This window comes from Lycium barbarum, chromosome 6 (genome assembly GCF_019175385.1).
Source record: "Lycium barbarum isolate Lr01 chromosome 6, ASM1917538v2, whole genome shotgun sequence".
NCBI lineage: Eukaryota > Viridiplantae > Streptophyta > Magnoliopsida > Solanales > Solanaceae > Lycium > Lycium barbarum.
Window position 1 is genome coordinate 41,843,641 of NC_083342.1, and position 13,702 is coordinate 41,857,342.

Below are 13,702 nucleotides of genomic sequence, written 5' to 3' on the forward strand. Positions count from 1 at the left end.
GGAGAAAGGGAGACCCGAATAGAGAAATCTCATCCCGAATGTCACTGGAATTTGTTTCAACCGAGTTTGGTGAACTAGAAACATAAAGTGGAGCGATGAAATCATTTGATCTAGCGGCGAAATTGAGTCTCATTCGAGACTCTTTGCGACTCCGTGACATGCAAAATAAAGAGATGAAAAGAAGGATTAGAATAAGAAACTCTTATCTAAAACAAAATAAATAAAGATGAAAATAAACAAGTATCGCATCATCAAGGATGACAAATATGCACTTATGGATCGAACTCATTCTCAAAGTATTCTGCTAGGTACTTATTTTCTTTACATTTGCATCTCTTATATCAAGAGCACGTTGTGCTACAAATAAGATATATTATTAGCCATAAACATGAGAAGAACACCATTAGAGCTAAATCAAAGAGATTTTTAGCTACGTAACAGAAGCCTATTTCCAGTCTTCCGATAAGCTTTCAATACCAACACTAATGTAAGTTTTTGAACCTCAAATCCAGTCAAGAAAACTAATTCTTAATGCTACAGCCATTTTTTTTTTAAATAAAATCTGTAACCCATCGCAAACCATTTAAAAAAAAGGTAGTGTTGATCTTTTCCTTCGTTAAAGATTTGAACAAATATTAGGCACTGAATCATTTTTTTTCATTTCAAAAGAAAGGGATGTTTTCTAACTTCTGAGTTATCTTTTCCTGATTCCAAAAAATAGAGGAGCGAGTGATAGGCATATAATTGTCACACCCTAATCTCGCTAGGGTGTGATGGGCACCCGACCTTTCCTTAGGGCCGAGCGAACCCTCTGACTCTTATTACATACATAATCCTTTGGACTCCTTGAGTCAAACAAGAACGAAATACATAGTGAAGCTTTCAGAAACTTTCTTTTCATCATTCTCAAATCAAATAAAAGCTGTAATCATATGGAATTTATAACATAAGACAAAATGACACATCGGCTGACGGAGCCGCTCACAAAACTGACATTCTATACCCACGACTCTGTCTGCAAAGTCTCTAACTTCGACCCAAAACATCGTAGCATAATACTCTGACTCGGCAATACTCCTAGAGCAAATAGAGCTTGCCAACTCCGCTGGAACATCTTCTATAGTGGCTTCTACTCATCTGGGTGTACCTGCGTGGCATGAAACGCAATCCCGAAGAAAGGGGGTCAGTACGGAATATGTACTGAGTATGTAAGGCATGGAATACAGAAAAGAGGATCATAACTGCAACAGAGATTTACCAGAATCAAGTATGACCTTTTTAAAAACATCAAAGCACTTGCCTTTTGAAGTGAAAATCATGCACATCCACATCATATATCATGTATACATATAACGTGTCTCGGCCCTCCAGTGAGGGACTCGGTGGATAAAATCATACATGTCCACATCATATATCATATATGCGTAACGTGTCCCGGCCCTCAAGTGAGGGACTCGGTAGATAAAATCATGCATGTCAACATCATATATCTCATATGCATATAACGTGTTCCGGCCCTCTATTGCGGGTCTCGGTGAATGAAGTCATCATATGCCATCCTGGCCGCCATCCCCGTATCATCATATCATCATATACATATACATATAACGTGTCCCGACCCGCAAGTGAGAGGGACTCGGTGAACAATGCAGTGGAGTACGCACGAGAACGTATCCTGGCCCGGGCTCAGTGAAGGACATATTGAGGCATCCACGAGCAGAGTAGTGAGAAATTATATGCACATAAATCAAGACTCAATAGGTAGGAACGCAAATCGACACTTGATGATCATAAACACGTTTCGAGCCAATCCGAGTTAGTATGAAAAAGTTATGGACGTTTTAGTACAGAACCTTCTACGAACGTTTCAGAAGCCATTTTTGGAAAATAAAAGCAACAATCATGTTAGGTACCTTTCGAAATATCGTTATGGATCAAATCAAATAGAGCTTTTGAAACTATATGTGCGTATCAAAATACATCAAAGATTCAATGGAATAATCAAACGTGCTATCATTTGAAAATCAAGACATTAGTCATATCAATTACCTCTCGAATGCCATTCGGAAACGTATCAAATAGATCTTCGGATATCATAGATACGCATCAAAACCATATAAAATAGCTTATGGAAGTCAAGAATATTAGCCATCCTAGTGGCTCTAAGAATAGGAGCTCCTTTTAAATCATACATATACGTCGTATGTTTGTTCATAAGGATCATGCCAAAAGAAAGAAAGGGTAAGCCTTACGTACCTGTCCCACGTCCAATTAGCTACGCTTATTCGTCCAAACTTGCTAGTCTACATTCAAGAGAATTGACATAATCATTAGACTCATTATCATACACTTGTCTTAGTCCTTCAAATGAATTTATTTATAATCTGCCGAAATTTCGGCAGCATCTCCTCTGTAAATACATCATCCCCGAGAATCTAACTCGGCCAATTTATCAACAACAATCCGAGAATTCAACTCGGCCACATTATCAACAATAATCTGAAATCTTCCAAACTTAATAAGGACAATAACAACACATTGCTTTCCTCCAAATTCATGAACTACACCAACAATCTACACATTAACAACTTCATCAATCAATTCAAAATACATTCTAACGTTAGTAACTTATTTTACATAATTCGACAACATTTTTCTTATATTCAATTCAATCACAACAACCAACTTACAATCTTCCAAACTCAATAAAATCAACACATTTCTTACCTCCAAATTCATGCATTATATCTACGACCACATGTTAACAACATTATCTTCACAACACAAGAAACCATGCTAGTGTCATATTAATTTCTTCAACAATCCCACAATGATTACAACTTCATTTCAAACCACCCAACCTTCATTTTTATTATGGAATCCACAACAACAACAATCAATACACTAAATAAAATTAATTCATCACTTCTTACCAACACTACCTCTATTCGGCCACAACCATACACATACATATTTCATGAATTTCATCCATTTCTTCATGCTATAACATGCACAAGTCATCCATAACACATGTAAAAGAAGATTGAACACATACCTTTCTCCACACATCTCTTCACTCGGCTAGGGCTTATGAATTACACAAATAAAGGCTTTGCTTGCTCCAACAACTCCTTCATGTTAATGAGGACCTTCCATTTGGTGGAACTAGAAGAAAATAATTTTTCTTGATCAATTTCTATGCCTTCAATATTTGGTGCCATGGCCGAACACCCTCTTCTCCTTTTTCTTTCTTTTTTTCTTCTCCAAGCTTCTTGAATTTGTGGTGAGAAATATGACTAATAAGTCATATATATATATATGTATACATAATTCATCCATGTGGGCCCAAGCCCACCCCACTTGGACGGCCACATGGCCCTTCAAGAACTTTCTTGAGTTCTTTGTGAAATTCCCGTTTTGCCCCTATCCTTCCACAATATTACCATGAGCCACTTTGCGAATTTCCCTTTTTACCCTTAGCCTTTCTCAATATTTCCATACTAATAAACAACTTGTATATTAAAATAATTTTGGAAAATAGTCTTTCCCTTAAATTACCACAACTTCCTTGAAATATCCGAATGTACGAAATACGGGATATAACAATAATTATCATAGTCTGCAGCTATTCTAACAACAATACTTAGAACCGAAAACTCTAAGATGCACAAATAGTACTACACATTCAGGAAAGACCAAATACACATTGTCGCTGACGACTAACCAGATTTCTAACACTCTTTTCAGCACAACTAAAATAGAAGGAAAGCAAATAAAAATGTAGAAAGGAAGAGCCAGCCCAAAATAAGTTGTAAGTTGAGACTTTTAGACTTGCACCTTTATAAAATGATCAGCCATTTCAAGCAAATAAAGGACAACAAACAGCTAATTTAAACACATTAGCTTCATAGGCAAAACATTCCCAGAACCTCATAATAATGGGTAAAGACTTTGGAAAATCACACTAAACCATAATCATGCTTCCTTAAACAGTACAATGAAGAAAAACTGGGAAGGAAACATAGTTAAACTTAGCTAGCTGATTTAAATTAGTGACAAAAAAACTCAAAAAAAAGATTAACTCAACAGAAAGATCCTTCTAAACTTAGAACATTGAAACTTAGTCATTACTTCGAAAAAAAGAACATTTGAACCTTTAAATAGTAATAACAGCATTTAGACTCTCTTCGTTATTACTTAATCACATTCAAACAAGAGTTCCGAGCAGATCAATTTGCCCAAACCAACATTCCGAAAAATAGAGGCAAACTTAAGAAGATCAATGTGTAAGAATAAAATAATTTCTCAAATCACATCTTAAGTTAAACACCTACCAGAGGGAAAGATCAACCTCTATCTTCACCAACAACAAATGTTTTCCAAAAAGTAGACTAGGACTTCAAATGAAGAGTGAATCACCTCATTTATACTAAAGAAAATAACTTAACTTAGCCAAAAAAATAATAACAATCATTCTCATATAACCTTAAAGGAAAAACAGATAGGAAAGGAAAGATGAAAACATTGCTCAAGCTAGGAAGTAAACTAGTTTGAGAATTTGGCCAACTAAACTAGTAATAATATTAAACTAAATGAACATGGAGACTTGAGTTTTGAAAAGAAGATTCATCCTATTCATATTCACACAACACTACTAACTTGACAATGTTTAAACAAAATAGAAAGTCAATACATCAGTTGTTAGCTTAACCTCTACATAACTTAATCTTCAAAGCATGATATTTTAATCGTAAGGCCTAAAATGAACGAACCTTACAGTATAGATTTAGAAAATCAGATTAGCAGCTACGCTATCAACCATTTCAGACCATAACTTCAGGAAAACACACTCTTTAACTACTAAAAGCTAACCATTTAATGGAAGACAAGAGCATATTCAAATGAAAAAACTAAACTCATATGCAATCTGAAACTAAATCATATCATCTAGCAGCTTATACTTTGAACTAATCCTCGAACAGACAAAGGATACTAAAAAGGCTCATTCATTGCAAATTCAAAGAAAAGAGAAATAAGCTTAACAAAGGCGCAAAAGATATATGCATCCATACAAAGCTGAAGCAACCATTAAACAAACTAAACTCATATTCCTATTGAAATTAGACAAATAAACCTTAACTAACATGCTGGAATCTATAGAAAACTAACTGAAATAATGAACAGAACAAAAAGTAAAAGAGAAGGAGAATTACGGACCTTTTTCGGATGCAGCGAACTAGGTACGGGGTCTTAGATCTACGCTCGAACACGACGAACCCGAACTTGGAAAACCTTTCGAATCCAAAATCTCGACAGATTCAGAATACTCCCTTTTCTTAAAAAAAAATTGGTTTGATTTCAACAATAATTTTAAATGAAGGTAATGGCTCTCCAAAAAAAAAAACCCCTTTAAAACGAAGCTCGAAGCAAGCCTTTATAGGGGTAGAAACAGCTAGGGTTTTCATTGGGCGGGAATTTGAAATCAAAGAAAAACAAATCAAAGTTGAGTCAAAAAATTCGTGCAGATCCGAACGTTTTTTTAGGTTTCTTCACGTGATTGATTCAGACCTGCTCAAAATGCACCGATTTTCTCTAGTCTTTGAAGATTTTATGTGTCCATATTCATCAGGGAATGGAAAAGGCTCTCAGTAGTGCAGGTTTACACGGAAATGGGAGGACAATTTCTGTCCATGGCTAAAGAGAAGTGGAAGTTTAGCTAAAAATGGAGGGGGAGAGAGAATTCGAAGAGAAGAGGTGCGACTCAGTGTTTTTGATTCACGCAATTAGGTTTGGGAAGGTGAATAGGGTTTAAAATGGGTAGTGGGCTGGTTTCAACGAATTAGGCCTTAGCCCAAATAGTTTTAGAATTAATTATGGACTGAATTAACATTTGGGCTGCTTATTATTTTGGGTGCCAATGGACTGGTCCGAAGAACATTTGTGGGTTGATTGGTATTTTTGTATGAATTGGGCTACATGAAATCTCCTATCTCGGATTTAAGATGCGTTCTTCCCTATATTTATTTGAGCTCCTAAATTAAGATGGAAAACACTATTTAGTTAATTATATGTTAACGCGTGCTAATAATAAAAACTATATGATATTGTAATCGTTGTGCGACGATATTTATAAAGCTTTAGAAGTAAGTGAATGCTATCACCTAATTGTATAAAATGAATGCGATGCGCAAGATATTAAAAGCCATCATGGCGATTGCGATAATAATAATAATAATAATAATAATAATAATAATAATAATAATAATAATAATAATAATAATAACAGTAATAAAAAATGATAATAGCTAGTGACTATAGTAGGATGATATTAATAAAAAGCTAATAATTGTAGTAAAGTATAAATAACTATTTCTTAAGTTGTCGAAAATATTAAAAGCGCAAATAGATATTTTGGAAGAAAGGCGGGATAAAATTGGGTGTCAACAGTACCATACAGTCAAAACAAACAATACAAATGTTATTAAACTACAACAAACGATACAATCTATCCAAACATTATATTCATTAATACAGTACAATATAATATAACACCATATTCTATCATATCATACTGTACATTAATGAACCATGGGAAACAACCATCCAAACAAAGGGTAAAAGCCGCAACAGCCTTTTCCATGCTACGTGGCATTAATTGGGAAATTTGTGCTCTTAACTTTTTCCTCTTGGGTGTTACCTTTCACTGACAATTAGTACTCCATTTGTCTCACCTTTTTCCCTCTCTTTAATATTCCCACACCCAAAGCTTTCAGTACAGGCTACTCTGCTATTAAGAAATGTATTTTAACTGTGTTTTTTTTTTTTTTGTAAGACTTAACATTGTACACTTAAAATGTACAAAAAATATACACGATTTTGTATCTAAGATGTATGTTTTATGTATATCAAACATTAATATACAAAAAAATACACATTTGCGGGCTATTGTTTTGGTGGGCGGCTATATATCAAATTCACTACACTTAATATTATTCACATATTTTCTTTTGACACTATTATTTAATTTATACTCAATTTTTATTTTTTTATTTTTTTGCACTTTTACTTACTTCAAACTAATGCAAACATGATTTCTCTTTGAAGTTCAGCAAAAATAAATGAACGTAAGACATTTATCACTTCCTTTATTATATTTTATGTGATATTATATCTTTGATTTCAAAAAGAGTCCCTTATTTATATTAATAATAATGACAAGGCTCAAAGAAAAATAATATATAAACTAATAAAATTGTTACCTGTTTTAGTAAAACTAAGTAAAACACATACTTACCTTTTTAATCAGAACTTGGCATTTGATACACCATCATTGTTTTTTGAGAGAAGGGTCAAAAACACATCTCAACTATCACTTTTTTTTAGTTTCATACCTAAACTATCAGATTGTTGAGAAAATTTCCTAAACTATCACTATCTAATTTACAAAACACACCTCAAATTATTCTTAAATGGCATGTGATCTACACTCTCTATTTTATATAAAAATGTTGTCAAGTGTTGTCCACGTGGATAAATAATGTCACAATGGCACCTACATGGAAATTAAAAAAAATATATTTTAAAAAACAAACTGAAAAATAATATTTTTTGTAAAAAATATCAAAAATTATAGAAGAAAAATAGTTTAGAAAATGGAAAAATTATTTTTTTAAAAAAAAATAAGAAAACTGATTATTTAGTTTTCACTTTTTTTTTGAAAATCAACTTTTCCATTTTTTAAATCATTTTTTTTCTGATTTTCTAAATTTTTTGATATTTTTTTCATATTTTTTTTAAATCCAGATTTTATTTTATTTTTAAATTCTGATTTTTTTTAAATAATGCAGTTTTTTTAAAAAAAATTATACAGTTTTTTTAATTAAAAATATTATTTTTTTAATTTCCATGTAGGTGCCACCATAGCATTACTTATGCCATGTGGACAATTGTTTTGAGAAAATTTCAGTTTCACTTGCTTTTTGGAGAGTGAGTTCACACATTTAGTTCAGGTGTGTTTTGCAAACTAGATAGTGATAGTTTAGGTAGTTTTCTCAACCTTCTGATAGTTTAGGTATTAAACTCAAAAAAAGGTGATAGTTGAGGTGCGTTTTTGACCCTTATCTTTTTTTTTTTTTTTAAACCCCAGAATAACCCGCAGCCGCTACAACCTCTGCCACAGCCTCTGTACTTCGAGTGAGCACTTTGTACGCACTGGATAAATCCCCACTGTGTAATATACACCGATCATTGTTATGTTAACATAAAGTTCCCAAGTTCAAATCCAAGTAAAATACTTTTTTTAACCTTTCGGTGATGGGCCTTACACGAGGAGCATATGTGTGTACGTCTGTCATACGTGTCAAACTTGAAAATTCAGTGGGCTACCAGATCAGTGACCTAAGCACAAAACATGGGTCCTCTAAAGGGCAAAGTTGTCTCTACGTAACAATATAAGCCAACAGAACAAACCAACACTGCACAGAAATAAAAGTAAAATGACCAAAATGCTCTCAATTTAGCCTACTCATCAAATGTGTAAGATTCCCTCAAATGTAATGCTTTGGGTCCGTGCTGAGTATACATATACAGTGAGAGTTAAATATTACCCCGTCCCAAATAATATGACACGGTTAAAATTTCGTGAGTCAATCAATTTTTTAATATATCTTTTAAATATTTTAAGTTGTTAATTATTGTGATTTATATTACTTTTTACGTAATTTCTAAATTTTATTTAAATAAACTTAAAGCTTCTAAGTCCCATTTCATGGACAAAGTTTAGAGATTTGAATATCAAAATTCCAACTATGACACATAAATTGAATAAATGCAATGTTATATTATATTATATTATCAAATTAAATTACAAAATCTACAAATAATCCTTTATAAAAGAAATGAGATTTGTGATTTTAAAAAGGGAAAATGTGCGAATATATCATTCCACTTTGCGATTTAGAGCAGATATACCCCCGTTTAAAAAGTGGCATATATACCCTTCCCGTTACAAAATGGTGCAAATATACCCCTGTCCCTACACACACAAATAGTTCAAATATATCCTTTTCGCTAACATAATTTAAAAAAAAAATCATCTAGCTTATTTTTTAATTAAAAAAAAGTCATGTGGCTTTTAAAAAAGTCTACCCATTTTTTTTAGCAGACATAATTTTCTAACGCCAGCTGGTGAATTTTTTTCTGGTGGGTCGAGTCTGGTTCGTTTTAAAAAATATCTCTGTGTCTTTAAAAAAAAAGTCTATCCATTTTTTTAAACGGGTCAGACCCGACGACGAGAAAAAAAAATTATCTTGAGGCTTTAGAAAACATGTCTACTTACAAAAAATGAGTAGACATTTTTTTAAATTCACATGGTATTTTCTTAATTAAAAAATAAACTAAATGATTTCTTAAAAAACATCCGTCAATAAAAATGATATATTCGCACCATTTTATAATGAAAAAGTTATATTTATATCATTTTATAATGGGGATATAACTGCTCTAAATTACAATTTTATTAAGGTGTATACTTGCACCTTTTTCACCTTTTAAAAATGAAAAAAGATTCTTCACCCCTAATGAAATTATCCAATCATTGACGATAGAAATATCTTAAACAACACCAATAATTGACCATGAGTATTTAATGTGGTTAAATTGCTAAAGATTCATTTCATCTGGTGGAAAAACTTTCTCGAGATAATAAAGCAAAGGAATATACAATACAATAACATTAATACTAATGGGTTCTACGGTAATCCCGCAACCCATTTGTTTAATTACTCCTATCAATTAATGCACTGTTCCTTCAATTCGTTAATTATCTTCTTAATACTTAGTTTTTTTTGGCGGTTATACAGAGTTCGAGAGAAAAGGATAAAAATGGTTCCTTAATTATGATAGTAGGTTCAAAATAGTCTCTTAACTATGCACTTAACGGTTTTAGTCCTTTAAGTTTGTTACAAGTTAACAAAAATGGTCCCTTAACTATGAGAGTAGTTTCAAAATAGTCCCTTAACTATGCACTTAACAGTTTTGGTCCTTTAAATTTGCCATAAGTTGACAAAATGGTCCCTTAACTATGAGGGTTGGTTAAAAATAGTCTCTTAAGTATGCACTTAACGGTTTGATAATGTCAGAAAATGATGTCTCGAAACACAAAGACCGACAGACTCTATCGAGTAAAACTGAGGGAATCCATCGACTAAATAAAATACACTAGACTTTAGAAATAAATTAGAAATAGCAGAAACTAAAAAAGTTGTCACTACCAAAAACAAGCGAAAACAATGATGGACGGAAACCGATGGATAAAATCGAGGGACACTATTTTTTTTAATTTTTATTGTTTTTTACGAAAACCAACGGAAGTCCATCGGTTATTTTTGAGAAAAAATGCGCAGAAGTCCATCCTATAACCGACTAACGTCCGTCGGTTTTGTCCCGAGTTATTTGACCAATCTAGAGTTCTCACTAATTTTTCCCTTTTTTTCATAGTTCTCGTCAAATCTAACAAACAGAGTTCGATGAATATTTTGTCGAGACTAAAACTGTCAACTTATGGCAAACTTAAAGGACCAAAACCGTTAAGTGCATAGTTAAGGGACTATTTTGAACCTACTCTCATAGTTAAGAGACCGTTTTTGTTAACTTGTAACAAACTTAAAGGACTAAAACCGTTAAATGCATAGTTAAGAGACTATTTTGAACCTACTATCATATTTAAGGGACCATTTTTGTCCTTTTCTCCAGAGTTCGAGCTTGAAATTTACAGAGAAAGTTTGTGCTGCATTTTTCCCAATAATTGCAATAATAGAATGTTTAATATATGCGGCATCTGGTTGTTTTGGATCTCAAAAATTACATCATAGTCCAAAGAAGTTGCGGTATGAATACAGGGATCTTGCTCGACTTGCTAATGGATCTAGATGTAATGTTTCATTTTTATACTCAGTTTTTAGTTTTTTTTTTTTTTGTTTGTTAAGTTTGTGTGTCCAATTCATTTTATGAACTGTTTAGGGGTCGTTTGGTTTGAAGAAAAAGTTATGCTGGGATGGTATTAGTTATGCTGGGATTAGTTGTACTGGGATTTGTTATGTTGGGGTTAGTTATCCTGGTATTATTATTTATTGACTGTTTGGTTTGTTGTGTTCCTGCATTTGACTGCGTTTCTTTTGAGCCGAGGGTCTATCGAAAACAACCTCTCTTTCGCGAGTTTTATACCTCAATTATTAGTTGTTATCTTTTCATACATGAATTATCAACATCTATGTATTAAAACATTTGAACTCAAATTTTAGTACTTTCTGTTAAATTTTGCTACCGATTCATTTTTTGAAGAGTTAATGGTCAAAAACACATCTAAACTATCATTTTTTCGCGAGTTTCATACCTCAATTATTAGTTGTTCCCTTTTCCTACCTGAATTATTAGCATTTATGTATTAAAACACATCTCAGCTATCAATTATTCTTCCCTTTTCTTACCTGATAGGATTTAGGATCTCGATGTAATGCTCATATTTAAACTCAATTTTTAGTATTTTTTTTTTTGTTAAGTTTGTGTGTCCAATTCATTTTCTGTAGAGTTTATGGTCAAAAACACATCTGAATTATCACTTTTCGTGAGTTTTACACCTTATTATCAGTTGGAATTAGTTATGTTGGAATCTCGATGTAATGCTCATATTTAAACTCAATTTTTAGTACTTTTTGTTAAATTTGTATGTCCAATTCATGTTCTCAACTGTAAGGATCGTTTGGTTTGAAGACAGAGTTATGCTGGGATGGAATTAGTTATGCTAGGATTAGTTATACTAAGATTTGTTATGTTGGGTTAGTTATCCTGGTATTCACACTTTCCTTTTTGGCTCGTTTAAAAAAGAATGCACATTTCCTTTTTTGACAACTCTTTAGTTCCATTTTTTCACATGATATGTTTAAGACTACAAAATTAAAGGACATTTTGGTACATGCTACATATCTTTAGTGTAAGATCAAGGATTCAAAGTTTTCTTAATTTTTTATTAAACTCCGTGTCAAGTCAAAATCAGACAAACAAATTGAAAAGGAGGGAGTATTGACTTTTTGGTTTGTTGTAGTAAAAATAACATGCATTGCATAATTCCTAAGAAGAAATTGTCTGTTTACAAAATACCCTCCACTTTATTTAGTAGAAACAGGGTTGGAGGGACCACAAGGGTACTTTTGTCATTTTTGTTGTTTTATCCAGAGAAAACTAGTCGTAGTACTATTATTCCACCATCTGGCAATTTTTTTTTTTCAGAGTTCAGAAATTAGGCACTTTTATTAGGATCCACTTTTTAATTACTTAAGCTTTTAGATAATGTTAGTCACATGGTTTGATAGTTTGTTGGGAGTGAATTAAAACTTGAAGTTTGAAGTTTTATGGATTTTGATTTCCAGTTACAGTAAATGAAGTGGAACCATTGTATGAAATGTTTAAGCAGTTGAGCAGTTCAATCATTGATGATGGTTTGATACATAAGGTAAGCAGTATGTTTCTGCTGTGCTTTTATGATTATTACTCCCTCCGTCTCATAATAAATGTCATCTTAGCTAAAATATTTTTATCCCGTAATAAGTGTCACCTTAGGAAACCAAGACATAAATTGGTTAGTTTTTTCCAAATCTACCCTTTGACAAAAACTAAAAAGTTAAAGTAACATCTAAATGATAATTGGACAAACCACATAGCAACTTGGTATTGTTAATTCTCAATGTCAAAAGGATTACTACTCATGCATGCTCTAATCAAGAGGAGAAAATAATTTATTTTTATTATGTAGGGGTAATTTACTAAACTTCACATTGCATTATTGTTTTCTTAATATGTGTATTTTTGGTTAAAGTGACACTTATTATGGGACGGAGGGAGTAGTTGACAGCTCAATTTGATACTATCCAACTTGTATTTTGTGGCTGGGGTAACCTTTCTATTTCCCCAAGCTATGTTGTTTGAACCCTCCAAAAATGTTGCCGCACCCCTATCAGATCCTCAAAAAATGCATACTTATTGGAGGATCTGACACACCCAGTAATATTTTTTGAAGAGTCTGAACAACTTAGTCGCTGAGTAGATCTGGGAGGAGGTTTTAGAAATACAAAAGTTTCGAGTAGGGGCTTGAGTTTGTTGTTGGGGTTAACTTAGAATATATAGGAGGTCTAGAACTAGAATGATGATGGCGCGTGGAAGAACCGAGTAATTTCTATAATATGCAAAATGTTTCATTTCAGAATTAGAGAAATTGCCAATAAGGGGTTTGAGTTTGTTTTTGAGGTTAACTTGGAATTTGTAGGAGATCAGGAACTAGACTGATGATTGTGTGTGGAAGAACCAAGTAATTTCTGTAATATGCACGCTGTTTCTAGTGCCTATGGGCTATGTTATATTTACCGGCTGTCAGAAACATTGTGCCATTTTCTCTGCGAAGTTTCACCCTTTTAATTTTACGTCACCTGGTGAAAATAATAAGTGACATGGTGAAAATAATAAGTGACACCATTTGCTCTCCCAACATTGTGCCATTTTCCGGAACCAAAATGCCCAAAAAAAAAATATTTTCAACCAAAATACCCCAACAAAAAAAAAGTTACCAAAATACCCATAGTGCAGTAAAATACTGCGCTATAGCACTAACGGAGACGGAGCCGTTAAGTGCTATAGCGCAGTATTTTACTGC

The 13,702-nt window shown here is 32.8% G+C and overlaps 1 protein-coding gene and 1 long non-coding RNA gene across 2 annotated transcripts; one reads left to right on the forward strand and one right to left on the reverse strand.

Moving 5' to 3' along the window:
- Nucleotides 1-699: 699 nt before the first annotated feature.
- LOC132599687 (uncharacterized) lies at nt 700-5,766 on the reverse strand. The gene is made up of 3 exons (XR_009566941.1): nt 5,218-5,766; nt 2,257-2,303; nt 700-1,147 (listed from the first exon to the last, which is right to left on the reverse strand). It is a non-coding gene; the product is annotated as an uncharacterized LOC132599687 (long non-coding RNA).
- Nucleotides 5,767-9,570: 3,804 nt separating this feature from the next.
- Nucleotides 9,571-13,338, forward strand: LOC132644003 (calcineurin B-like protein 10). Its single transcript, XM_060360537.1, has 4 exons — nt 9,571-9,754; nt 10,753-10,930; nt 12,426-12,681; nt 13,257-13,338. The coding sequence occupies exons 1-4, from the start codon at nt 9,743-9,745 to the stop codon at nt 13,336-13,338; spliced, it is 528 nt and encodes a 175-aa protein (XP_060216520.1). The 5' UTR covers nt 9,571-9,742.
- The last annotated feature ends 364 nt before the right edge of the window (nt 13,339-13,702 follow it).